The following is a 25,688-nucleotide window of genomic DNA, read 5'->3' on the forward strand; positions in this document are numbered from 1 at the left end:
AGCAGTGAAAAGTTTTTATCGAGGATGTAAGGCATGTGTACGTGTAGGAAGAGAGGAAAGTGATTGGTTCTCAGTGAATGTAGGTTTGCGGCAGGGGTGTGTGATGTCTCCATGGTTGTTTAATTTGTTTATGGATGGGGTTGTTAGGGAGGTAAATGCAAGAGTCTTGGAAAGAGGGGCAAGTATGAAGTCTGTTGGGGATGAGAGAGCTTGGGAAGTGAGTCAGTTGTTGTTCGCTGATGATACAGCGCTGGTGGCCGATTCATGTGAGAAACTGCAGAAGCTGGTGACGGAGTTTGGTAAAGTGTGTGGAAGAAGAAAGTTAAGAGTAAATGTGAATAAGAGCAAGGTTATTAGGTACAGTAGGGTTGAGGGTCAAGTCAATTGGGAGGTGAGTTTGAATGGAGAAAAACTGGAGGAAGTGAAGTGTTTTAGATATCTGGGAGTGGATCTGTCAGCGGATGGAACCATGGAAGCGGAAGTGGATCATAGGGTGGGGGAGGGGGCGAAAATTTTGGGAGCCTTGAAAAATGTGTGGAAGTCGAGAACATTATCCCGGAAAGCAAAAATGGGTATGTTTGAAGGAATAGTAGTTCCAACAATGTTGTATGGTTGCGAGGCGTGGGCTATGGATAGAGTTGTGCGCAGGAGGATGGATGTGCTGGAAATGAGATGTTTGAGGACAATGTGTGGTGTGAGGTGGTTTGATCGAGTAAGTAACGTAAGGGTGAGAGAGATGTGTGGAAATAAAAAGAGCGTGGTTGAGAGAGCAGAAGAGGGTGTTTTGAAATGGTTTGGGCACATGGAGAGAATGAGTGAGGAAAGATTGACCAAGAGGATATATGTGTCGGAGGTGGAGGGAACGAGGAGAAGAGGGAGACCAAATTGGAGGTGGAAAGATGGAGTGAAGAGGATTTTGTGTGATCGGGGCCTGAACATGCAGGAGGGTGAAAGGAGGGCAAGGAATAGAGTGAATTGGAGCGATGTGGTATACAGGGGTTGACGTGCTGTCAGTGGATTGAATCAAGGCATGTGAAGCGTCCGGGGTAAACCATGGAAAGCTGTGTAGGTATGTATATTTGCGTGTGTGGACGTGTGTATGTACATGTGTATGGGGAGGGTTGGGCCATTTCTTTCGTCTGTTTCCTTGCGCTACCTCGCAAACGCGGGAGACAGCGACAAAGTATAAAAAAAAAAAAAAAAAAAAAAATATATATATATATATATATATATATATATATATATATATATATATATATATATATATATATATATATATATATATATGGCAAATTATATGGGAGGGTATTGATTGAGAGGGTGAAGGCATGTACAGAGCATCAGATTGGGGAAGAGCAGTGTGGTTTCAGAAGTGGTAGAGGATGTGTGGATCAGGTGTTTGCTTTGAAGAATGTATGTGAGAAATACTTAATAAGCAAATGGATTTGTATGTAGCATTTATGGATCTGGAGAAGGCATATGATAGAGTTGATAGGGATGCTCTGTGGAAGGTATTAAGAATATATGGTGTGAGAGGCAAGTTGTTAGAAGCAGTGAAAAGTTTTTATCGAGGATGTAAGGCATGTGTATGTGTAGGAAGAGAGGAAAGTGATTGGTTCTCAGTGAATGTAGGTTTGCGGCAGGGGTGTGTGATGTCTCCATGGTTGTTTAATTTGTTTATGGATGGGGTTGTTAGGGAGGTGAATGCAAGAGTTTTGGAAAGAGGGGCAAGTATGAAGTCTGTTGGGGATGAGAGAGCTTGGGAAGTGAGTCAGTTGTTGTTCGCTGATGATACAGCGCTGGTGGCTGATTCATGTGAGAAACTGCAGAAGCTGGTGACTGAGTTTGGTAAAGTGTGTGAAAGAAGAAAGTTAAGAGTAAATGTGAATAAGAGCAAGGTTATTAGGTACAGTAGGGTTGAGGGTCAAGTCAATTGGGAGGTGAGTTTGAATGGAGAAAAACTGGAGGAAGTAAAGTGTTTTAGATATCTGGGAGTGGATCTGGCAGCGGATGGAACCATGGAAGCGGAAGTGGATCATAGGGTGGGGGAGGGGGCGAAAATTCTGGGGGCCTTGAAGAATGTGTGGAAGTCGAGAACATTATCTCGGAAAGCAAAAATGGGTATGTTTGAAGGAATAGTGGTTCCAACAATGTTGTATGGTTGCGAGGCGTGGGCTATGGATAGAGTTGTGCGCAGGAGGATGGATGTGCTGGAAATGAGATGTTTGAGGACAATGTGTGGTGTGAGGTGGTTTGATCGAGTAAGTAACGTAAGGGTAAGAGAGATGTGTGGAAATAAAAAGAGCGTGGTTGAGAGAGCAGAAGAGGGTGTTTTGAAATGGTTTGGGCACATGGAGAGAATGAGTGAGGAAAGATTGACCAAGAGGATATATGTGTCGGAGGTGGAGGGAACGAGAAGTGGGAGACCAAATTGGAAGTGGAAAGATGGAGTGAAAAGGATTTTGTGTGATCGGGGCCTGAACATGCAGGAGGGTGAAAGGAGGGCAAGGAATAGAGTGAATTGGATCGATGTGGTATACCGGGGTTGACGTGCTGTCAGTGGATTGAATCAGGGCATGTGAAGCGTCTGGGGTAAACCATGGAAAGCTGTGTAGGTATGTATATTTGTGTGTGTGGACGTATGTATATACATGTGTATGGGGGTGGGTTGGGCCATTTCTTTCGTCTGTTTCCTTGCGCTACCTCGCAAACGCGGGAGACAGCGACAAAAGAAAAAAAAAAAAAAAATATATATATATATATATATATATATATATATATATTTTTTTTTTTTTGTATATATATATGTGAAAAAAGGAGAGATAGGTAGTATGTTTGAGGAAAGGAACCTGGATGTTTTGGCTCTGAGTGAAACGAAGCTCAAGGGTAAAGGGGAAGAGTGATTTGGGAATGTCTTGGGAGTAAAGTCAGGGGTTAGTGAGAGGACAAGAGCAAGGGAAGGAGTAGCACTACTCCTGAAACAGGAGTTGTGGGAGTATGTGATAGAATGTAAGAAAGTAAATTCTCGATTAATATGGGTAAAACTGAAAGTTGATGGAGAGAGATGGGTGATTATTAGTGCATATGCACCTGGGCATGAGAAGAAAGATCATGAGAGGCAAGTGTTTTGGGAGCAGCTGAATGAGTGTGTTAGTGGTTTTGATGCACGCGACCGGGTTATAGTGATGGGTGATTGAATGCAAAGGTGAGTAATGTGGCAGTTGAGGGAATAATTGGTATACATGGGGGGTTCAGTGTTGTAAATGGAAATGGTGAAGAGCTTGTAGATTTATGTGCTGAAAAAGGACTGATGATTGGGAATACCTGGTTTAAAAAGCGAGATATACATAAGTATATTATGTAAGTAGGAGAGATGGCCAGAGAGCGTTATTGGATTACGTGTTATTGACAGGCGCGCGGAAAGAGAGACTTTTGGATGTTAATGTGCTGAGAGGTGCAACTGGAGGGATTTTCTGATCATTATCTTGTGGAGGCAAGGTGAAGATTTGTATGGGTTTTCAGAAAAGAAGAGTGAATGTTGGGGTGAAGAGGGTGGTGAGAGTAAGTGAGCTTGGGAAGGAGACTTGTGTGAGGAAGTACAGGTGAGACTGTGTACAGAATGGAAAAAAGGTGAGAACAATGGAAGTAAGGGGAGTGGGGGAGGAATGGGATGTTTTTAGGGAATCAGTGATGGATTGCGCAAAAGATGCTTGTGGCATGAGAAGAGTGGGAGGTGGGTTGATTAGAAAGGGTAGTGAGTGGTGGGATGAAGAAGTAAGAGTATTAGTGAAAAGAAGAGAGAGGCATTTGGACGATTTTTGCAGGGAAAAAAATGAATTGAGTGGGAGATGTATAAAAGAAAGAGACAGGAGGTCAAGAGAAAGGTGAAGAGGTGAAAAAGAGGGCAAATGAGAGTTGGGGTGAGAGAGTATCATTAAATTTTAGGGAGAATAAAAAGATGTTCTGGAAGGAGGTAAATAAAGTGCGTAAGACAAGGGAGCAAATGGGAACTTCAGTGAAGGGCGCTAATGGGGAGGTGATAACAAGTAGTGGTGATGTGAGAAGAGATGGAGTGGAGTATTTTGAAGGTTTGTTGAATGTGTTTGATGATAGAGTGGCAGATATAGGGTGTTTTGGTCGAGGTGGTGTGCAAAGTGAGAGGGTTAGGGAAAATGATTTGGTAAACAGAGAAGAGGTAGTAAAAGCTTTGCGGAAAATGAAAGCCGGCAAGGCAGCAGGTTTGGATGGTATTGCAGTGGAAATATAAAAAAAGAGGGTGACTGTATTGTTGCCTGGTTGGTAAGGTTATTTAATGTATGTATGACTCATGGTGAGGTGCCTGAGGATTGGCGGAATGCGTGCATAGTGCCATTGTACAAAGGCAAAGGGGATAAGAGTGAGTGCTCAAATTACAGAGGTATAAGTTTGTTGAGTATTCCTGGTAAATTATATGGGAGGGTATTGATTGAGAGGGTGAAGGCATGTACAGAGCATCAGATTGGGGAAGAGCAGTGTGGTTTCAGAAGTGGTAGAGGATGTGTGGATCAGGTGTTTGCTTTGAAGAATGTATGTGAGAAATACTTAGAAAAGCAAATGGATTTGTATGTAGCATTTTGGATCTGGAGAAGGCATATGATAGAGTTGATAGAGATGCTCTGTGGAAGGTATTAAGAATATATGGTGTGGGAGGCAAGTTGTTAGAAGCAGTGAAAAGTTTTTATCGAGGATGTAAGGCATGTGTACGTGTAGGAAGAGAGGAAAGTGATTGGTTCTCAGTGAATGTAGGTTTGCGGCAGGGGTGTGTGATGTCTCCATGGTTGTTTAATTTGTTTATGGATGGGGTTGTTAGGGAGGTGAATGCAAGAGTTTTGGAAAGAGGGGCAAGTATGAAGTCTGTTGGGGATGAGAGAGCTTGGGAAGTGAGTCAGTTGTTGTTCGCTGATGATACAGCGCTGGTGGCTGATTCATGTGAGAAACTGCAGAAGCTGGTGACTGAGTTTGGTAAAGTGTGTGAAAGAAGAAAGTTAAGAGTAAATGTGAATAAGAGCAAGGTTATTAGGTACAGTAGGGTTGAGGGTCAATTCAATTGGGAGGTGAGTTTGAATGGAGAAAAACTGGAGGAAGTAAAGTGTTTTAGATATCTGGGAGTGGATCTGGCAGCGGATGGAACCATGGAAGCGGAAGTGGATCATAGGGTGGGGGAGGGGGCGAAAATTCTGGGGGCCTTGAAGAATGTGTGGAAGTCGAGAACATTATCTCGGAAAGCAAAAATGGGTATGTTTGAAGGAATAGTGGTTCCAACAATGTTGTATGGTTGCGAGGCGTGGGCTATGGATAGAGTGGTGCGCAGGAGGATGGATGTGCTGGAAATGAGATGTTTGAGGACAATGTGTGGTGTGAGGTGGTTTGATCGAGTAAGTAACGTAAGGGTAAGAGAGATGTGTGGAAATAAAAAGAGCGTGGTTGAGAGAGCAGAAGAGGGTGTTTTGAAATGGTTTGGGCACATGGAGATAATGAGTGAGGAAAGATTGACCAAGAGGATATATGTGTCGGAGGTGGAGGGAACGAGAAGTGGGAGACCAAATTGGAAGTGGAAAGATGGAGTGAAAAGGATTTTGTGTGATCGGGGCCTGAACATGCAGGAGGGTGAAAGGAGGGCAAGGAATAGAGTGAATTGGATCGATGTGGTATACCGGGGTTGACGTGCTGTCAGTGGATTGAATCAGGGCATGTGAAGCGTCTGGGGTAAACCATGGAAAGCTGTGTAGGTATGTATATTTGTGTGTGTGGACGTATGTATATACATGTGTATGGGGGTGGGTTGGGCCATTTCTTTCGTCTGTTTCCTTGCGCTACCTCGCAAACGCGGGAGACAGCGACAAAAGAAAAAAAAAAAAATATATATATATATATATATATATATATATATATATATTTTTTTTTTTTTTGTATATATATATATGTGAAAAAAGGAGAGATAGGTAGTATGTTTGAGGAAAGGAACCTGGATGTTTTGGCTCTGAGTGAAACGAAGCTCAAGGGTAAAGGGGAAGAGTGATTTGGGAATGTCTTGGGAGTAAAGTCAGGGGTTAGTGAGAGGACAAGAGCAAGGGAAGGAGTAGCACTACTCCTGAAACAGGAGTTGTGGGAGTATGTGATAGAATGTAAGAAAGTAAATTCTCGATTAATATGGGTAAAACTGAAAGTTGATGGAGAGAGATGGGTGATTATTAGTGCATATGCACCTGGGCATGAGAAGAAAGATCATGAGAGGCAAGTGTTTTGGGAGCAGCTGAATGAGTGTGTTAGTGGTTTTGATGCACGCGACCGGGTTATAGTGATGGGTGATTTGAATGCAAAGGTGAGTAATGTGGCAGTTGAGGGAATAATTGGTATACATTGGGTGTTCAGTGTTGTAAATGGAAATGGTGAAGAGCTTGTAGATTTATGTGCTGAAAAAGGACTGGTGATTGGGAATACCTGGTTTAAAAAGCGAGATATACATAAGTATATGTATGTAAGTAGGAGAGATGGCCAGAGATCGTTATTGGATCATGTGTTGATTGACAGGCGCGCGAAAGAGAGACTTTTGGATGTTAATGTGCTGAGAGGTGCAACTGGAGGAATGTCTGATCATTATCTTGTGGAGGCGAAGGTGAAGATTTGTATGGGTTTTCAGAAAAGAAGAGTGAATGTTGGGGTGAAGAGGGTGGTGAGAGTAAGTGAGCTTGGGAAGGAGACTTGTGTGAGGAAGTACCAGGAGAGACTGAGTACAGAATGGAAAAAGGTGAGAACAATGGAAGTAAGGGGAGTGGGGGAGGAATGGGATGTTTTTAGGGAATCAGTGATGGAGTGCGCAAAAGATGCTTGTGGCATGAGAAGAGTGGGAGGTGGGTTGATTAGAAAGGGTAGTGAGTGGTGGGATGAAGAAGTAAGAGTATTAGTGAAAGAGAAGAGAGAGGCATTTGGACGATTTCTGCAGGGAAAAAAATGCAATTGAGTGGGAGATGTATAAAAGAAAGAGACAGGAGGTCAAGAGAAAGGTGAAAGAGGTGAAAAAGAGGGCAAATGAGAGTTGGGGTGAGAGAGTATCATTAAATTTTAGGGAGAATAAAAAGAAGTTCTGGAAGGAGGTAAATAAAGTGCGTAAGACAAGGGAGCAAATGGGAACTTCAGTGAAGGGCGCTAATGGGGAGGTGATAACAAGTAGTGGTGATGTGAAAAGGAGATGGAGTGAGTATTTTGAAGGTTTGTTGAATGTGTTTGATGATAGAGTGGCAGATATAGGGTGTTTTGGTCGAGGTGGTGTGCAAAGTGAGAGGGTTAAGGAAAATGATTTGGTAAACAGAGAAGAGGTAGTAAAAGCTTTGCGGAAGATGAAAGCCGGCAAGGCAGCAGGTTTGGATGGTATTGCAGTGGAATCTATTAAAAAAGGGGGTGACTGTATTGTTGACTGGTTGGTAAGGTTATTTAATGTATGTATGACTCATGGTGAGGTGCCAGAGGATTGGCAGAATGTGTGCATAGTGCCAATGTACAAAGGCAAAGGGGTTAAGAGTGAGTGCTCAAATTACAGAGGTATAAGTTTGTTGAGTATTCCTGATAAATTATATGGGAGGGTATTGATTGAGAGGGTGAAGGCATGTACAGATCATCAGATTGGGGAAGAGCAGTGTGGTTTCAGAAGTGGTAGAGGATGTGTGGATCAGGTGTTTGCTCTGAAGAATGTATGTGAGAAATACTTAGAAAAGCAAATGGATTTGTACGTAGCATTTATGGATCTGGAGAAGGCATATGATAGAGTTGATAGAGATGCTCTGTGGAAGGTATTAAGAATATATGGTGTGGGAGGCAAGTTGTTAGAAGCAGTGAAAAGTTCTTATCGAGGATGTAAGGCATGTGTACGTGTAGGAAGAGAGGAAAGTGATTGGTTCTCAGTGAATGTAGGTTTGCAGCAGGGGTGTGTGATGTCTCCATGGTTGTTTAATTTGTTTATGGATGGGGTTGTTAGGGAGGTGAATGCAAGAGTTCTGGAAAGAGGGGCAAGTATGAAGTCTGTTGTGGATGAGAGAGCTTGGGAAGTGAGTCAGTTGTTCGCTGATGATACAGCGCTGGTGGCTGATTCATGTGAGAAACTGCAGAAGCTGGTGACTGAGTTTGGTAAAGTGTGTGAAAGAAGAAAGTTAAGAGTAAATGTGAATAAGAGCAAGGTTATTAGGTACAGTAGGGTTGAGGGTCAAGTCAATTGGGAGGTAAGTTTGAATGGAGAAAAACTGGAGGAAGTAAAGTGTTTTAGATATCTGGGAGTGGATCTGGCAGCGGATGGAACCGTGGAAGCGGAAGTGAATCATAGGGTGGGGGAGGGGGCGAAAATCTTGGGAGCCTTGAAGAATGTGTGGAAGTCGAGAACATTATCTCGGAAAGCAAAAATGGGTATATTTGAAGGAATAGTGGTTCCAACAATGTTGTATGGTTGCGAGGCGTGGGCTATGGATAGAGTTGTGCACAGGAGGGTGGATGTGCTGGAAATGAGATGTTTGAGGACAATGTGTGGTGTGAGGTGGTTTGATCGAGTAAGTAATGTAAGGGTAAGAGAGATGTGTGGAAATAAAAGAGCGTGGTTGAGAGAGCAGAAGAGGGTGTTTTGAAATGGTTTGGGCACATGGAGAGAATGAGTGAGGAAAGATTGACCAAGAGGATATATGTGTCGGAGGTGGAGGGAACGAGAAGTGGGAGACCAAATTGGAAGTGGAAAGATGGAGTGAAAAGGATTTTGTGTGATCGGGGCCTGAACATGCAGGAGGGTGAAAGGAGGGCAAGGAATAGAGTGAATTGGATCGATGTGGTATACCGGGGTTGACGTGCTGTCAGTGGATTGAATCAGGGCATGTGAAGCGTCTGGGGTATACCATGGAAAGTTGTGTGGGGCCTGGATGTGGAAAGGGAGCTTTGGTTTCGGGCATTATTGCATGACAGCTAGAGACTGAGTGTGAACGAATGGGGCCTTTGTTTTCTTTTCCTAGCGCTGCCTCGCACACATGAGGGGGGAGGGGGATGGTATTCCATGTGTGGCGAGGTGGCGATGGGAATGAATAAAGGCAGACAGTGTGAATTGTGTGCATGGGTATATATGTATGTGTCTGTGTGTGTATATATATGTGTACATTGAGATGTATAGGTATGTATATTTGCGTGTGTGGACGTGTATGTATATACATGTGTATGGGGATGGGTTGGGCCATTTCTTTTGTGTGTTTCCTTGCGCTACCTCGCAAACGCGGGAGACAGCGTCAAAGCAAAATATAATAAATATTATATAAATTCTTCAAAGCAAATACCTGATCCACACATCCTCTACCTCTTCTGAAACCACACTGCTCTTCCCCAATTTGATGCTATGTAATTGCCTTTACCCTCTCAATCAATATCCTCCCATATAATTTCCTAGGAATACTTAACAAACTTATACCTCTGTAATTTAAACACTCACCTTTATCCCCTTTGCCTTTGTACAGACGCACTATGCATGCATTCCGCCCATCCTCAGGCACTTCACCATGATCCACACATACATTGAATATCCCTACCAACCAATCAACAATAGTCACCCCCCCCCTTTTTAATAGATTCCTTCTGCAATACCATCCAAACCCGATGCCTTACCGGCTTTCATCTTCCGTAAAGCTTTCACTACCTCTTCTCTGTTTACCAAACCATTCTCACTGACACTCTCACTTCGCACACTACCCCGACCAAAATACCCTATATCAGCCAATCTATCATCAAACACATTCAACAGACCTTCAAAATACTCACTTCATCTCACTTCATCACTACTTGTTATTACATCCCCATTTGCCCCCTTAACCGATGTTCCTATTTGTTCTCTTTTCTTACGCATGTTATATACCTCCTTCCAAAACATCTTTTTATCCTCCCTAAAATCTAATGATACTCTCTTACCCCACCTCTCATTTTTCTTTCTTTTTCACCTCTTGCCCCTTTCTCTTGACCTCCTGCCACTTTCTTTTATACATCTCCCAGTCATTTGCACTTCTTCCCTGCAAAAATTGTCCAAATGCCTTTCTCTTCTTTTTCACTAACAACCTTACTTCTTCATCCCACCACTCACTACCCTTTCTAATCTGCCCACCTCCCACCTTTCTCATGCCAAATGTATCTTTTGCACAAGCCATCACTGCTTCCCTAAATACATTCCATTCCTCCTACACTCCCCTCATGTCATTTGCTCTCACCTTTTTCCATTCTGCCCTCAATTTTTCCTAGTACTTCCTCACACAAGTCTCCTTTCCAAGCTCACTTACTCTCATCACTTTCCTCTCCCCATCATTCTCTCTTCTTTTTTGAAAACCTCTATAAATCTTCACCTTCGCCTTCACGAGATAGTGATCAGACATCCCCTCTCAAAACATTTACATCCAGAAGTCTCTCTTTTACACGCCTATCAATTAACAAGTAATCCAGTAACACCCTCTGGCCATCTCTCCTACTCACATACATATACTTACGTATATCTCTCTTTTTAAACCAGGTATTCCCAGTCACCAGTCCTTTTTCAGCACAGAAATCCACAAGCTCATCACCATTTCCATTTACATCACTGAATACCCCATGTACACCAATTATACCCTCAGCTGCCACATTACTCACCATCGCATTCAAATAACCCATCTCTATAATCCGGTCATGTGCATCAAAGCTGCTAACACACTCACTCTGCTGCTCCCAGAACACTTGCCTGTCATGATCTTTCTTCTCATGACCAGGTGCATAGACACTAATAATCACCCATCTCTCTCCATCCACTTTCAGTTTTACCCACATTAATCTGAATTTACTTTCTTACACTCTCACATATTCCCACAACTCCTGTTTCAGAAGTGCTACTCCTTCCTTTGCTCTTGTCCTCTCACCAACCCCTGACTTTACTCTCAAAACATTCCCAAACCACTCTTCCCCTTTACCCTTGAACTTTGTATTACTCAGAGCCAAAACATCCAGGCTCCTTTCCTCAAACATACTATCTATCTCGCCTTTCTTCTCATCTTGGTTACATCCACACACACATTCAGACACCCCAGTTTGAGCCTTCGAGTAGGATGAGCACTTCCAACTTTACTCCTTCTTCTGTTTCCCCTTTTTGAAATTTAGATACATGGAGGGGGGTTTCCAGTTCCCCCTCTTCCGCTCCCTTGAGTCGCCTTCTACAACACGCGGGAATACGTGGGAAGTATTCTTTCTCCCCTATCCCTGGGGATAGGGTAGAAATGTATATGATGATAAAGTACAGTTATATGTATATGATGATAATGTACAGTTATCTTTGATGTTGATGTTTTGACATTCATGGCATTGCTGATTAGTATAAGATGTGGAAGCTATTCTGATATGATAATGGTAAATTTTACAGGCAACTCAAGCTGATGGAATCCTCATTGTGAAGAACACATTATTCAAGATTCATCGTATAGTTGTTTCAGCTTTTAGCAAGGTGCTAAGAGAGGCATTTTCCAGAAACACTTCACGGGCTGTCCATGTATACAATGTAGAAGCTGATGTAATGGGTTTCATTTTAGATTGGATGTATGGGAATATGGCAATTTTGAAGGAAAGCTTTCTCTTAAGTTTTCTTAATGCTGTAAGGCAGTTAGATATAGATTTGCTACAGACTCCAGGTATTTTAGAGCAAGAAAAAAGATTGCTTGCAAAGATATCCACTCAAAATAGTAATGCTGAAATGGGTGATAAAACACAAGTGGAGACTGTGCCATTTACCGTTGACCCTTCTCTTTCTGCATCAGTGATCCAGGCAGAAGATGGAAAGAAAATAGATTTGGAATACTTTTGGGACAGGAACAGTATGAAATTTCTCAATATACAGGATGCTTACAAAATTGATTCTATGAGAAAAACTTTGGAAATAAGAAATAAAGAGAAGACCCATTTTTGTTGTTGCCATTGCTGTGAAAAGGCACATGAAGAAAAAGAAGGTACAAAAGAATGTAAAGAAACAAAAGGAAAAGTAAAAGTCATTGAGGAGGAGGATGTCGAACAGAGCATAGCAAAGCGGCTAGAGAAATATGGAACAAAGATTATTAGTGGTCTGTCTAATTCTCTCTTAGGTGTTCCTGCATGGATTTTCAATAGTAGGGATATTTCATTAACACCTGTAAAGCAGTGCGTAGAACACTCATCCCCCAAAAGGGGCTATCCCAGTAGTGTAGAGAGCAAATCTACACTTTCACGATCATCAACTCCCATTGATGATGACCCCATCATAATTGAATCAAAACTCTCAGTTGATAGAGTTAAAAGAAATCTTCAACCATTGCTACAGGTTCGCAGAAACCAGGAGCAGTATGATTATAATGAAAGTGGGAAAAAACTTCTAACTGGAAACCTCTTTGATAAAACAAGAACAAGCCCTTACCCAGTTAGCAAGAATGTATCCAATCAAGGATCTAGAAGCAGAGGTGTTCATATTCTGAGGAGGCCTATGCAAAGAGTTGTCTCATCTGGTAATGATACCCCTAGAATTGCAAAGCTTCCTAAAGAAAATACACAAAGGAACAGCATGGTTTCAGGTTTACCCCAAAACAGGCCTCAAAGTATCCCTGTAATTCCACCACGTGTACATGCAAGGAGAGGTAGAACAAAAATGAGACCTGGTAGTGGCAGTGTGAGTGTTAGAGGTGTATGTGTAAGATCTGAACCACTTGTACAAGATATATCAAAGAATTTTAATGCTCTTATCCCTCAGGATCAAAATGAACGTGTGACTGTCACCGACACTGGCAATAAAACCCCACCATGTGTACATGCAAGGAGAGGTAGACCAAAAGCGCAACCTGAGAGTGGCAGTGGGAGTGTAGTTTATAAGAGCATTAGAGGTACTTGCGGAAGATCTGAACTGCTTGGACAAGATACATCAAAGAATTTTATCCCTTCAATCCTTTTGGATCAAAATGAGCCTGTGAATATCACTGACACTGGCATTACAGTAATATTAGCAGATAGTGCAGCCGAAATCTTAAGTAAACCATCCATTTTGAAGCATGTGTCAGATTCAGGTGAATATGAACAATTAGTTAATTCAGACCCCTCTGTAACAAATATTATACAAGTGTCTGAAGGTACACCAGAAATGCCATCACAGCTTCAGCACCAGTCAAAAGAGCTTTCACCAAGCTCCATACATATGGAATCCCTTACAACACAAAGCAATACTGAGTCTAATAGTTTCTTAGGATTGTGTTCAGATAAGCAATCTGTGTTTGAAGGATTTGAGAAGACTGAAAAGGAAGTTGTTGAGAAAAGTAGCACCAGTTTGCCAATAATGTTACTGGAAACCTCAGGCAGTCACACCTTTAGAGAAGATAAAGATCCTTCTTTGAAGCAAGATGTGGAGTCCATCAACTCCACTGATAACAATCAAGAGCCAAATGATGCTGAAGAAAAATGTCAGCCTAAATCCAATGTGAGTATTCTCTTTGTTTCTTGTTCTCTATCTGTCTCTCTGTTTCTTTCTTGATTGGTATCCTCTTCTTTGATGAGATTCTTCAGTACGATTATAGCAGCTTCACAAAATCAGGCCTCATTATTTTTCATTACCCATATGAGTAAGTAAAGTACCAAATACAGTGTTTTTGGTTTCTTGTTGAAATATTATGATTGAAGTTAGGGATTGTCACTTCGCCACTGATGATTCTTTTCTCTGACCATGTATATGCCACAACAAGAAATAAGTGATGTTACTTATTCCTTGAGTCATCCTTCAGAGATTACGGTCTTGTAGATTTGTACTACTTTTTGTTTTCCCTTTCTTCTAACTTGTTTTATATTCTCTTTTAAGTTGTCTAATGCAGTCATTATTTGTTTGTGTACCCTTTTTTATTTTTCTTACACTATTAAGTATATAGTGACTTCATTCATGTAATAGCTAAGCCAACATGAAGAATTTTTAGGAATTTTGGTACCTAAAGAAATGTAGATGAGTATCTGGAATTTCATAGAATTTAGAAACTGGTTGGTAATCAGGATATCTGGGTAAGCCTATGTTTGTCATTCTTGTCTGAATATGGGACATGGAATACATAGTATATTTAACAGACATTATCAAAATGCATTTATATGTTTCTTGGAATGAATATCCGTCAGGTGTCAAATATATTCCATTTCCCACCTTTGCAGTGGCATGATGTATGCAAAACTTCAATTGAGGTTCATTATTTTTTTTCAGGAAACCTATCTGTATTTGCAGTGCCCATGCATAGAGACTCTCACCTTGTCCTTTACTTCAGTTCTGTTTGTGTCATCCAGTGCTTCCTTTCTTTCACTTCATTTAGATACTTCCTTACTCTTTTTAACATATCAGTATTACTGAACTTTTGCAGAGCTATAACACCCTATTTTATGTATGAAATCCTGTTTTTTAAAGTTACTCATATTTCTTCACGCTTACGTTCCCATTAAGTTGTAACCAATCTCACTCTGTCCTATAGGGTCAGTTTTATCCAGCATCCTCTTTCATGTATGTTTCATGTACATAATGGTTATTGAATTCTCAATAGATTTTCTCAGTTTGATCCATTCATCCACTGTTTAATTAAAGAAATGTCTCACTACTTACTGTCCGACTCTTTTTGAGTTTCCTGTGTGTTGTGTGATTGATCATTTCCTCTTGGTGTATAACTGCCGTGCAGTAATATCAAAATCACAGGAATTTGGAAAGTTTTAAAAGAATTTTCCCTCGTTCATTTTTCTTCTAACATGAGTAAGTGTATAGCTGTTATCCTGTCTCTTTGGCATAGTGGCACAGCTCCTTCATTTGAGGTTCAGATTATAGAGCCCATGGTAGTACTTTCAGTGGTAAATATATGTGCCTTCTCAAGTGAGATAACCAAGTGATGCAACTGTAATATAAGTGTAATGTCTGTTGTTGAACATCTTGCCTTTGTAATTGAAAACTGTTCTTATAATGACCTATGCATAGTTTGCCTCCTTAACAAGTCTAATGTAGTTTTCTTGGAGCAAACTGAGCTCTTTGTTGCAGGTAAGATTTTTTTTTTTCTAAGCTAATGCTTACCATATTTACAAGTCCAGTCAGAAGGTTTATTATCCATGACCACATCTCTCTGTATCCGTGTTGCCTCTTAAAATTAGTTTTTGATTTTCTGGCACTCATCCATATGCTTTCTGATTATGCTTTCTTTAAGTTTACAGATATTACATTTTCCATTTACCTTCCGGTGGGTTTAGCAGAAACTTTGATCATTTCTTTTCTTCCTCTTATTTGAAACTGATCCCTTTCTAGCATCTTCTAAAGCATTTAAGAAGGCTATGAGATGAGATACTGTACCATAAGTGCCATATGACTTGTATGGAGTTAAATCTTTCTTGAGCTTTCTTGTATCTTGTCTTGCAGTTTGGAACTTGGCATTTAGTTTCTTACTTCATTTTTGTTTCATTTATCCTCTTTTCTGAGTCCTTTAATCTGATTATATATTTGGAGTGCCAGTTGCCTGTTAAGGGGAAAGCATTAATGGCTCAAGAAGTAGCATTGGAGTTCACCATTTAATGCCATGGCCACCCCCAGGAGTTCCGAGAGGGAACAGGTGTAAGAGATATAGATAGATTATTTTTCTTGTTCTTTAGTAAGTTCCCGTCACAGACAAAAGTCCATGTCAAGGCTGGGCCTTAATTGAAAGACAGAGAGGATTATGAGAGGGAAGAAAAATAGACAAGGGAAAGTATTTAAAAAATTTTGAAGTGAAAAACCTGTCTTAAAATTTTGGGGGAAGTGAAAAATTTGCCTTTTGAAATGTGCCCGGTCATAGTTATTGGGAAAGACATGAGAGGGTAGAGGGTTCCAAATCTTCGAAATGTAGGATAAGAAACAGTTATCAGAACTCCCCACCCCTTTAGTTGCCAACTACTACACAGTAATCATGTGTTGCAGCAGCTTGCTGAGCATTGTGTTCTAGCTTGTGGTGGCTGCATTCAAACAGCCAGTTCTTAGGAACAAAACTATAGTAATACCTATAGAAGAGGAAAAGTGAACCAGCATTGCAGCAGAGGGCAAGATGGTCAAATTTTGAAGTTAGCTTGGGAGAGTTTACAAGTTGGATTGCTTTCAACTCAGCTCTGCCAAGTAAGGATGCAGAAATGGAACCACCCCAGATGTGAGAGCAGTACTTCATACAAAGATGGATCAGTCCTCTGTATGAACATAGCAACTATTCTGAAGAAAAGAAATTTCAACATCTGAACAGGATTCCCAGTTTTTTGAAGGCAGACGTAGCTATTTCCGTAATGTGGAGTTTCCAAGAAAGAGAAGCTATTGCGGTAATACCAAATATGTTCATTGAGTCAATAGATGGAATTACAGAGACATCAAAAGAGAGAGGAAAGTGTGTGGAGCTATTGATAGAGAAAGGGGTAGAAAGTGGGTCTTGGGAGCATGAAATTTTAACAGGAGATTGTCTACCCCAGTGATATATCCAGTCTGAATTTATTGAGGAAGTTGTGTCAAAATGAGATGCAGATAGAGTGAGAAAAGGAGCAGAAATAAAAATGTGGAGGAATGCAACATTTGTTTAGCTGCTTGTACTGTCCATCACATTTACTCAAAATTCCTGTCTTTTCTCATTCTGCCAGCATATCAACCTATTATGATCATAATAGTTCATGATGTTGACTTACTTATTTCCATGTAAGGACTTCAGCAGGAATTATAATGGCTTATTAAAACTTTACAATACACTGCACGTTTTGCTGAAGAAATCCACCTCATCCGGTGTGTAAAATTCACAAAATTTAAACATCCAGCACAAATACACAGACCTGCAGACACTCTTGCTGCCATGTCTGAGCAGAAACTAAGAGTAGCGATGGGGATAGCAGGGTGCGGTCAGGAGAGTTTGGGTGGGGTGAGGGGAGGTGGATGACCTGGGTGGCAAGATGTGTTTTTAGTTAATTTTCTTATACTATCCTGTTCTGGTAGTTCACTCAAAATGACTTGGTTGATGAGGAGATGTACTTAAATTTACCTGGGGATAAGTTAAAGTTATTAGAATTAGCAATCATGACAGATTCAGTAACATTGTCAGTAGCATAATGTGATAAAGGATACAATGTGACTGGATTGTTAAGATCTATCAGGTGATTATTTTTATAGGAATGTTCAACAGTGGCATTACTGTTGCTATGGTTACACAATATAGGAATGTTCAACAGTGGCATTACTGTTGCTATGGTTACACACTCCCAAGAAAATGGACTGTTAGTTGACTGAACCAGAGCATGTGAATCGGTCAGGTGAAAACTATGGAGAGGTCCTTAGGGCTTGGTTGTGGATAAGGCCAGTAGTTTTAGTGCATTGCACATTACAGCTAGAGAATGGATGTGCGCGAATATGGCTTTTCTTCATTTTTTGGTGTTGCCTGACTAATGCAGGAAACAGTGATCAAGTATGAATATATATGTGTATATACATATTTTCTATGCTTGATTGTTGCTTCCCGCTTAGCAAGGTAGTGCCAGAAACAGATGAAGAGAGACACATCCACTCGAATACACATTTTTTTTTTTTTTTTTTTTTTTCATTATACTTTGTCGCTGTCTCCCGCGTTTGCGAGGTAGCGCAAGGAAACAGATGAAAGAAATGGCCCAACCCCCCCCCATACACATGTATATACATACGTCCACACACGCAAATATACATACCTACACAGCTTTCCATGGCTTACCCCAGACGCTTCACATGCCCTGCTTCAATCCACTGACAGCACGTCAACCCCGGTATACCACATCGCTCCAATTCACTCTATTCCTTGCCCTCCTTTCACCCTCCTGCATGTTCAGGCCCCGATCACACAAAATCTTTTTCACTCCATCTTTCCACCTCCAATTTGGTCTCCCTCTTCTCCTTGTTCCCTCCACCTCCGACACATATATCCTCTTGGTCAATCTTTCCTCACTCATCCTCTCCATGTGCCCAAACCACTTCAAAACACCCTCTTCTGCTCTCTCAACCACGCTCTTTCTATTTCCACACATCTCTCTTACCCTTACGTTACTCACTCGATCAAACCACCTCACACCACACATTGTCCTCAAACATCTCATTTCCAGCACATCCATCCTCCTGCGCAGAACTCTATCCATAGCCCACGCCTCGCAACCATACAACATTGTTGGAACCACTATTCCTTCAAACATACCCATTTTTGCTTTCCGAGATAATGTTCTCGACTTCCACACATTCTTCAAGGCCCCCAGGATTTTCGCCCCCTCCCCCACCCTATGATCCACTTCCACTTCCATGGTTCCATCCGCTGCCAGATCCACTCCCAGATATCTAAAACACTTCACTTCCTCCAGTTTTTCTCCATTCAAACTCACCTCCCAATTGACTTGACCCTCTACCCTACTGTACCTAATAATCTTGCTCTTATTCACATTTTCTGTTAACTTTCTTCTTCCACACACTTTTCCAAACTCAGTCACCAGCTTCTGCAGTTTCTCACATGAATCAGCCACCAGCGCTGTATCATCAGCGAACAACAACTGACTCACTTCCCAAGCTCTCTCATCCCCAACAGACTTCATACTTGCCCCTCTTTCCAAAACTCTTGCATTTACCTCCCTAACAACCCCATCCATAAACAAATTAAACAACCATGGAGATATCACACACCCCTGCCGCAAACCTACATTCACTGAGAACCAATCACTTTCCTCTCTTCCTACACGTACACATGCCTTACATCCTCGATAAAAACTTTTCACTGCTTCTAACAACTTTCCTCCCACACCATATATTCTTAATACCTTCCACAGAGCATCTCTATCAACTCTATCATATGCCTTCTCCAGATCCATAAATGCTACATACAAATCCATTTGCTTTTCTAAGTATTTTTCACATACATTCTTCAAAGCAAACACCTGATCCACACATCCTCTACCACTTCTGAAACCACACTGCTCTTCCCCAATCTGATGCTCTGTACATGCCTTCACCCTCTCAATCAATACCCTCCCATATAATTTACCAGGAATACTCAACAAACTTATACCTCTGTAATTTAAGCACTCACTCTTATCCCCTTTGCCTTTGTACAATGGCACTATGCACGCATTCCGCCAATCCTCAGGCACCTCACCATGAGTCATACATACATTAAATAACCTTACCAACCAGTCAACAATACAGTCACCCCCTTTTCTAATAAATTCCACTGCAATACCATCCAAACCTGCTGCCTTGCCGGCTTTCATCTTCCGCAAAGCTTTCACTACCTCTTCTCTGTTTACCAAATCATTTTCCCTAACCCTCTCACTTTGCACACCACCTCGACCAAAACACCCTATATCTGCCACTCTATCATCAAACACATTCAACAAACCTTCAAAATACTCACTCCATCTCCTTCTCACATCACCACTACTTGTTATCACCTCCCCACTTGCGCCCTTCACCGAAGTTCCCATACATATACTCACATACACTTTTTTTACCCAATTGCCGTTTTCTGCGTCAGCGAGGTAGTGCCAGGAAACAGATGAAGAATGGCCCATCCATTCACATACACATATATGTATACGTAAACGCCCATACACGACATATACATACATAAACATATCAACATATACAAACACATACACAGTCTTGTACATGTATACACATGTACATATTCATATTTTGCTTGCCTTCATCCATGCCTGGCACTACTCTGCCCCACAGGAAACAGTATCGCTACCCCCCCACTTCAGGGAGGTAGTGCCAGGAAAACAGACCAAAAAGGCCTCATTCATTCGCACTCAATCTCTACCTGTCATGGGTAATACACCGAAACCACAGCTCCGTATCCACATTCAGTGCCCACAGACCTTTCCATGGTTTACCCCAGACGCTTCACATGCTCTGGTTTAGTCCATTGACAGCACGTGGACCCTAGTATACCACATTGTTTCAATTCACTCTTGATTTTTGCAAGCCTCTTACCCTCCTATATGTTCAGGCCCTAATTGCTCAAAATCTCTTTCCATCCTTCCACCTCTAATTTGGTCTCTTGCTTCTCTTGTTCCCTCTTTGTCAATCTTTCCTCACACATTCTCTCCATATGTCCAATCATTTTAACACACCATCTTTTGATGTTTATGTATGTATATGTTAGTGTATGGGCATTTATGTTTATATGCGAGTATATGAGTGGCTGGGCTATTCATCATCTGTTTCCTGGCACTAACTCTGATGCGGGAAACTGCGATCAAGTATAAAGAAGCATAGATAATTGAATATTAAGTATTGAATATATGTGAATCTGGGGTATTACACATGACAGCTAGAGATTCAGTGTGAGTGAATGTGGCCTTTTTTTTTCCTGGTGTTACCCCGCTGTATTTGGGGGGTAGCGACGGGAATGGATGAAGGCAACAAGCTTGAATATATACATGTGTATGTATGTATGTGTCTGCATATGTATATGTATGTCTATGTTGATATGTATATGTGTGTATGGGCATTTGTGTATATATATGTGTATGTGAGTTGTTGGGCCATTTCTCATGTTTCCTTGCGCTTCCTCACTGATGCGGGAAACAGTGGTTAAGTATATATATATTCTAACTTTCTAAAAGGGGAAACAGAAGAAGGAGTCATGCGGGGAGTGCTCATCCTCCTCAAAGGCTCAGACTGGGGTGTCTAAATGTGTGTGGATGTAACCAAGATGAGGAAAAAGGAGAGATAGGTTGTATTTTGAGGAAAGGAACCTGGATGTTCTGGCTCTGAGTGAAACGAAGCTCAAGGGTAAAGGGGAAGAGTGGTTTGGGAATGTCTTGGGAGTAAAGTCAGGGGTTGGTGAGAGGACAAGAGCAAGGGAAGGAGTAGCACCACTCCTGAAACAGGAGTTGTGGGAGTATGTGATAGAGTGTAAGAAAGTAAACTCTAAATTGATATTGGTAAAACTGAAAGTTGATGGAGAGAGATGGGTGATTATTGGTGCATATGCACCTGGGCATAAGAAGAAAGATCATGAGAGGCAAGTGTTTTGGGAGCAGCTGAGTGAGTGTGTTAGTAGTTTTGATGCATGAGACTGGGTTATAGTGATGGGTGATTTGAATGCAAAGGTGAGTAATGTGGCAGTTGAGGGAATAATTGGTGCACATGGGGTGTTCAGTGTTGTAAATGGAAATGGTGAAGAGCTTCTAGATTTGTGCTCAAAAAGGACTGGTGAATGGGAATACCTGGTTTAAAAAAAGATATATATATGAAGTATACATAAGGAGGAGAGATGGCCAGAGAGTGTTATTGGATTATGTGTTAATTGATAGGCATGCGAAAGAGAGACTTTTGGATGTTAATGTGCTGAGAGGTGCGACTGGAGGGATGTCTGATCATTGTCTTGTGGAGGCGAAGGTAAAGATTTGTAGATGTTTTCAGAAAAGAAGAGAGAATGTTGGGGTGAAGAGAGTGGTGAGAGTAAGTGAGCTTGGGAAGGAGACTTGTGTGAGGAAGTACCAGGAGAGACTGAGTACAGAATGGAAGAAGGTGAGAACAAAGGACATAAGGGGAGTGGAGGAGGAATGGGATGTATTTAGGGAAGCAGTGATGGCTTGCGGAAAGATGCTTGTGGCATGAGAAGCGTGGGAGGTGGGCAGATTAGAAATGGTAGTGAGCGGTGGGATGAAGAAGTAAGATTATTAGTGAAAGAGAGGAGAGAGGTATTTGGACGATTTTTGCAGGGAAAAAATGCAAATGAGTGGGAGATGTATAAGAGAAAGAGGCAGGAGGTCAAGAGAAAGGTGCAAGAGGTGAAAAAGAGGGCAAATGAGAGTTGGAGTGAGAGAGTATCATTAAATTTTAGGGAGAATTAAAAGATGTTTTGGAAGGAGGTAAATTATGTGCATAAGACAAGGGAACAAATGGGAACTTCAGTGAAGGGGTCTAATGGGAGGTGATAACAAGTAGTGGTGATGTGAGAAGGAGGTATGAGTGTGTATTTTGAAGGTTTGTTTAATGTGTCTGATGATAGAGTGGCAGATATAGGGTGTTTTGGTCGAGGTGGTGTGCAAAGTGAGAGGGTTAGGGAGAATGATTTGGTAAACAGAGAAGAGATAGTAAAAGCTTTGTGGAGGATGAAAGTCGGCAAGGCAGCAGGTTTGGATGGTATTGCAGTGGAATTTATTAGAAAAGGGGGTGACTGTATTGTTGACTGGTTGGTAAGGATGTTTTTATGTATGTATGACTCATGGTGAGGTGCCTGAGGATTGGCGGAATGCTTGCATAGTGCCATTGTACAAAGGCAAAGGGGATAAGAGTGAGTGCCCAAATTACAGAGGTATAAATTTGTTGAGTATTCCTGGTAAATTATATGGGAGGGTATTGATTGAGAGGGTGAAGGCATGTACAGAGCATCAGATTGGGGAAGAGCAGTGTGGTTTCAGAAGTGGTAGAGGATGTGTGGATCAGGTGTTTGCTTTGAAGAATGTATGTGAGAAATACTTAAAAAAGCTAATGGATTTGTATGTAGCATTTATGTGGAGAAGGCGTACGATAGAGTTGATAGAGATGCTCTGTGGAAGGTATTAAGAATATATGGTGTGGGAAGCAACTTGTTAGAAACAGTGAAAAGTTTTTATCGAGGATGTAAGGCATGTGTACGTGTAGGAAGAGAGGAAGGTGATTGGTTCTCAGTGAATGTAGGTTTGCGGCAGGGGTGTGTGATGTCTCCATTGTTGTTTAATTTGTTTATGGATGGGGTTGTTAGGGAGGTGAATGCAAGAGTCTTGGAAAGAGGGGCAAAAATGAAGTCTGTTGGGGATGAGAGAGCTTGGGAAGTGAGTCAGTTGTTGTTCGCTGATGATACAGCGCTGGTGGCTGATTCATGTGAGAAACTGCAGAAGCTGGTGACTGAGTTTGGTAAAGTGTGTGAAAGAAGAAAGCTGAGAGTAAATGTGAATAAGTGCAAGGTTATTAGGTACAGTAGGGTTAAGGGACAAGTCAATTGGGAGGTAAGTTTGAATGGAGAAAAACTGGAGGAAGTGAAGTGTTTTAGATATCTGGGAGTGGATCTGGCAGCGGATGGAACCATGGAAGCGGAAGTGAATCATAGGGTGGGGGAGGGGGCAAAAGTTCTGGGAGCGTTGAAAAATGTATGGAAGTCGAGAGTGTTCTCTTGGAAAGCAAAAATGGGTATGTTTGAAGGAATAGTGGTTCCAACAATGTTATAAGGTTGCGAGGTATGGGCTATAGATAGAGTTGGGCAGAGGGTGGGTGTGGTGGAAATGAGATGTTTGAAGACAGTATGTGGTGTGAGGTGCTTTGATTGAATAAGTAATGAAAGGGTAAGAGAGATGTCTGGTAACAAAAGAGTGTGGTTGAGAGAGCAGAAGAGGGTGTTTTGAAACGGTTTGGTCACATGGAGAGAATGGGTGAGGAAAGATTGACAAAGAGGATACATGTGTCAGAGGTGGAGGGAACGAGAAGTGGGAGACCAAATTGGAGATGGAAAGATGGAGTGAAAAAATTTTTGAGTGATAGAGGCTTGAACATGCAGGAGGGTGAAAGGCGTGCAAGGAATAGAGTGAATTGGAACGATGTGGTATACCGGGGTTGACGTGCTGTCAATGGATTGAACCAGGGCATGTGAAAGCATCTGGGGTAAACCATGGAAAGTTCTGTGGGGCCTTGATGTGGAAAGGGAGCTGTGGTTTCAGTGCATTATTGCATGACAGCTAGAGACTGAGTGTGGACGAATGGGGCCTTTGTTGTCTTTTCCTAGCGCTACCTTGCACACATGAAGGGGGGAGGGGGTTGTTATTCCATGTGTGGCGAGGTGGCGATGGGAATAAATAAAGGCAGACAGTATGAATTATGTACATTTGTATATATGTATATGTCTGTGTTTTATATATATATGTGTACATTGAGAAATATAGGTATGTATATTTGCGTGTGTGGACGTGTATGTATATATATGTGTATGTGGGTGGGTTGGGCCATTCTTTCGTCTGTTTCCTTGCGCTACCTCGCTAATGTGGGAGACAGCGACAAAACAAATTAATAATAATAAAAAAATAAATATATATTGGCGTGCTGTCAATGGATTGAACCGGGGCGTGTGAAGCATCTGGGGTAAACCATGGAAAGTTCAGTGGGGCCTGGAAGTAGAAAGGGAGCTGTGGTTTTCAGTGCATTATACATGACAGCTAGAGACTGAGTGTGAACGAAATGACAGCTAGAGACTGAGTGTGAATGAATGTGGCCTTTGTTGTCTTTTCGTAGCGCTACCTCGCGCACATGCAGGGGGAGGGGGTTGATATTTCATGTGTGGCAGGGTGGCGATGGGAATGAATAGAGGCAGACAGGATGAACTATGTACATGAGTATATATGTATATGTCTGTGTGTGTATATATATGTATACATTGAGATGTATAGGTACGTTTATTTGTGTATGTGGACGTGTATATATATGCATTGTATGTGGGTGGGTTGGGACATTATTTTTTCTGTTTCCTTGCGCTGCCTCGCTAACGTGGGAGACAGCGACAAAGCAAAATAAATAAACAGACGAAAGAGTGGCCCAACCCACCCAAATACACATGTATATACATACACGTCCACACACGCACATATACATATGTATACATATATATACATATACATATATACACAGAAGATGACAGCACATCGACCCCGGTATACCACATTGTTCCAATTCACTCTATTCCTTGCACGCCTTTCACCTTCCTGCATGTTCAGGCCCCGATCACTCAAAATCTTTTTCACTCCATCTTTCCAACTCCAATTTGGTCTCCCGCTTCTCCTCATTCCCTCCACCTCCGACACATATATCCTCTTGGTCAATCTTTCCTCACTCATTCTCTCCATGTGACCAAACCATTTCAAATGCCCTCTTCTGCTCTCTCAACCACACATTTTTTATTACCACACATCTCTTTTAACCTTTCATCACTTACTCGATCAAACCCCCTCACACCACATATTGTCTTCAAACATCTCATTTCCAGCACATCCACCCTCCTGCGCACAACTCTATCTATAGGCCACACCTTGCAACCCTATATCATTCTTGGAACCACTATTCCTTCAAACATACCCATTTTTGCTTTCCAAGATAACGTTCTTGACTTCCACACATTCTTCAACACTCGCAGAACTTTCGCCCCCTCCCCCAACTTATGACTCACATTCGCTTCCATGGTTTCATCCGCTGCTATATCCACTCCCAGATATCTAAAACACTTCACTTCCTCCAGTTTTTCTCCATTCAGACTTACCTCCCAGTTGACTTGTCCCTCAACCCTACTGTACCTAATAACCTTGCTTTTATTCACATTTACTCTCAGCTTTCTTCTTTCACACACTTTACCAAACTCAGTCACCAGCTTCTGCAGTTTCTCACCCAAATCAGCCACCAGCGCTGTATCATCAGCGAACAACAACTGACTCGCTTCCTAAGCTCTCTCATCTACAACAGACTGCATACTTGCCCCTCTTTCCAAGAGTCTTGCATTCACCTCCCTAACAACCCCATCCATAAACAAATTAAACAACCATGGAGACATCACACACCCCTGCAGCAAATCAACATTCATTGAGAACCAATCAGTTTCCTCTCTTCCTACAGGTACACATGC

The 25,688-nt window shown here is 41.7% G+C and overlaps 1 protein-coding gene across 3 annotated transcripts in view; it reads left to right on the forward strand.

Moving 5' to 3' along the window:
* The window catches only part of LOC139751808 (uncharacterized), an 88,872-nt gene that overhangs the window by 24,052 nt on the left and 39,132 nt on the right, over nucleotides 1–25,688 (forward strand). For 2 of the 3 annotated variants that reach the window (XM_071667392.1, XM_071667393.1), the window contains exon 3: nucleotides 11,432–13,498. In XM_071667392.1, the coding sequence (XP_071523493.1) occupies nucleotides 11,432–13,498 (2,067 nt within the window). Of the gene's footprint in view, nucleotides 1–11,431; nucleotides 13,499–14,260; nucleotides 17,022–25,688 lie in introns of those variants that run through there. The other variant, XM_071667394.1, reaches the window with a different exon arrangement.

This window comes from Panulirus ornatus, chromosome 12, assembly GCF_036320965.1.
Source record: "Panulirus ornatus isolate Po-2019 chromosome 12, ASM3632096v1, whole genome shotgun sequence".
Classification (NCBI taxonomy): Eukaryota; Metazoa; Arthropoda; class Malacostraca; order Decapoda; family Palinuridae; genus Panulirus; species Panulirus ornatus.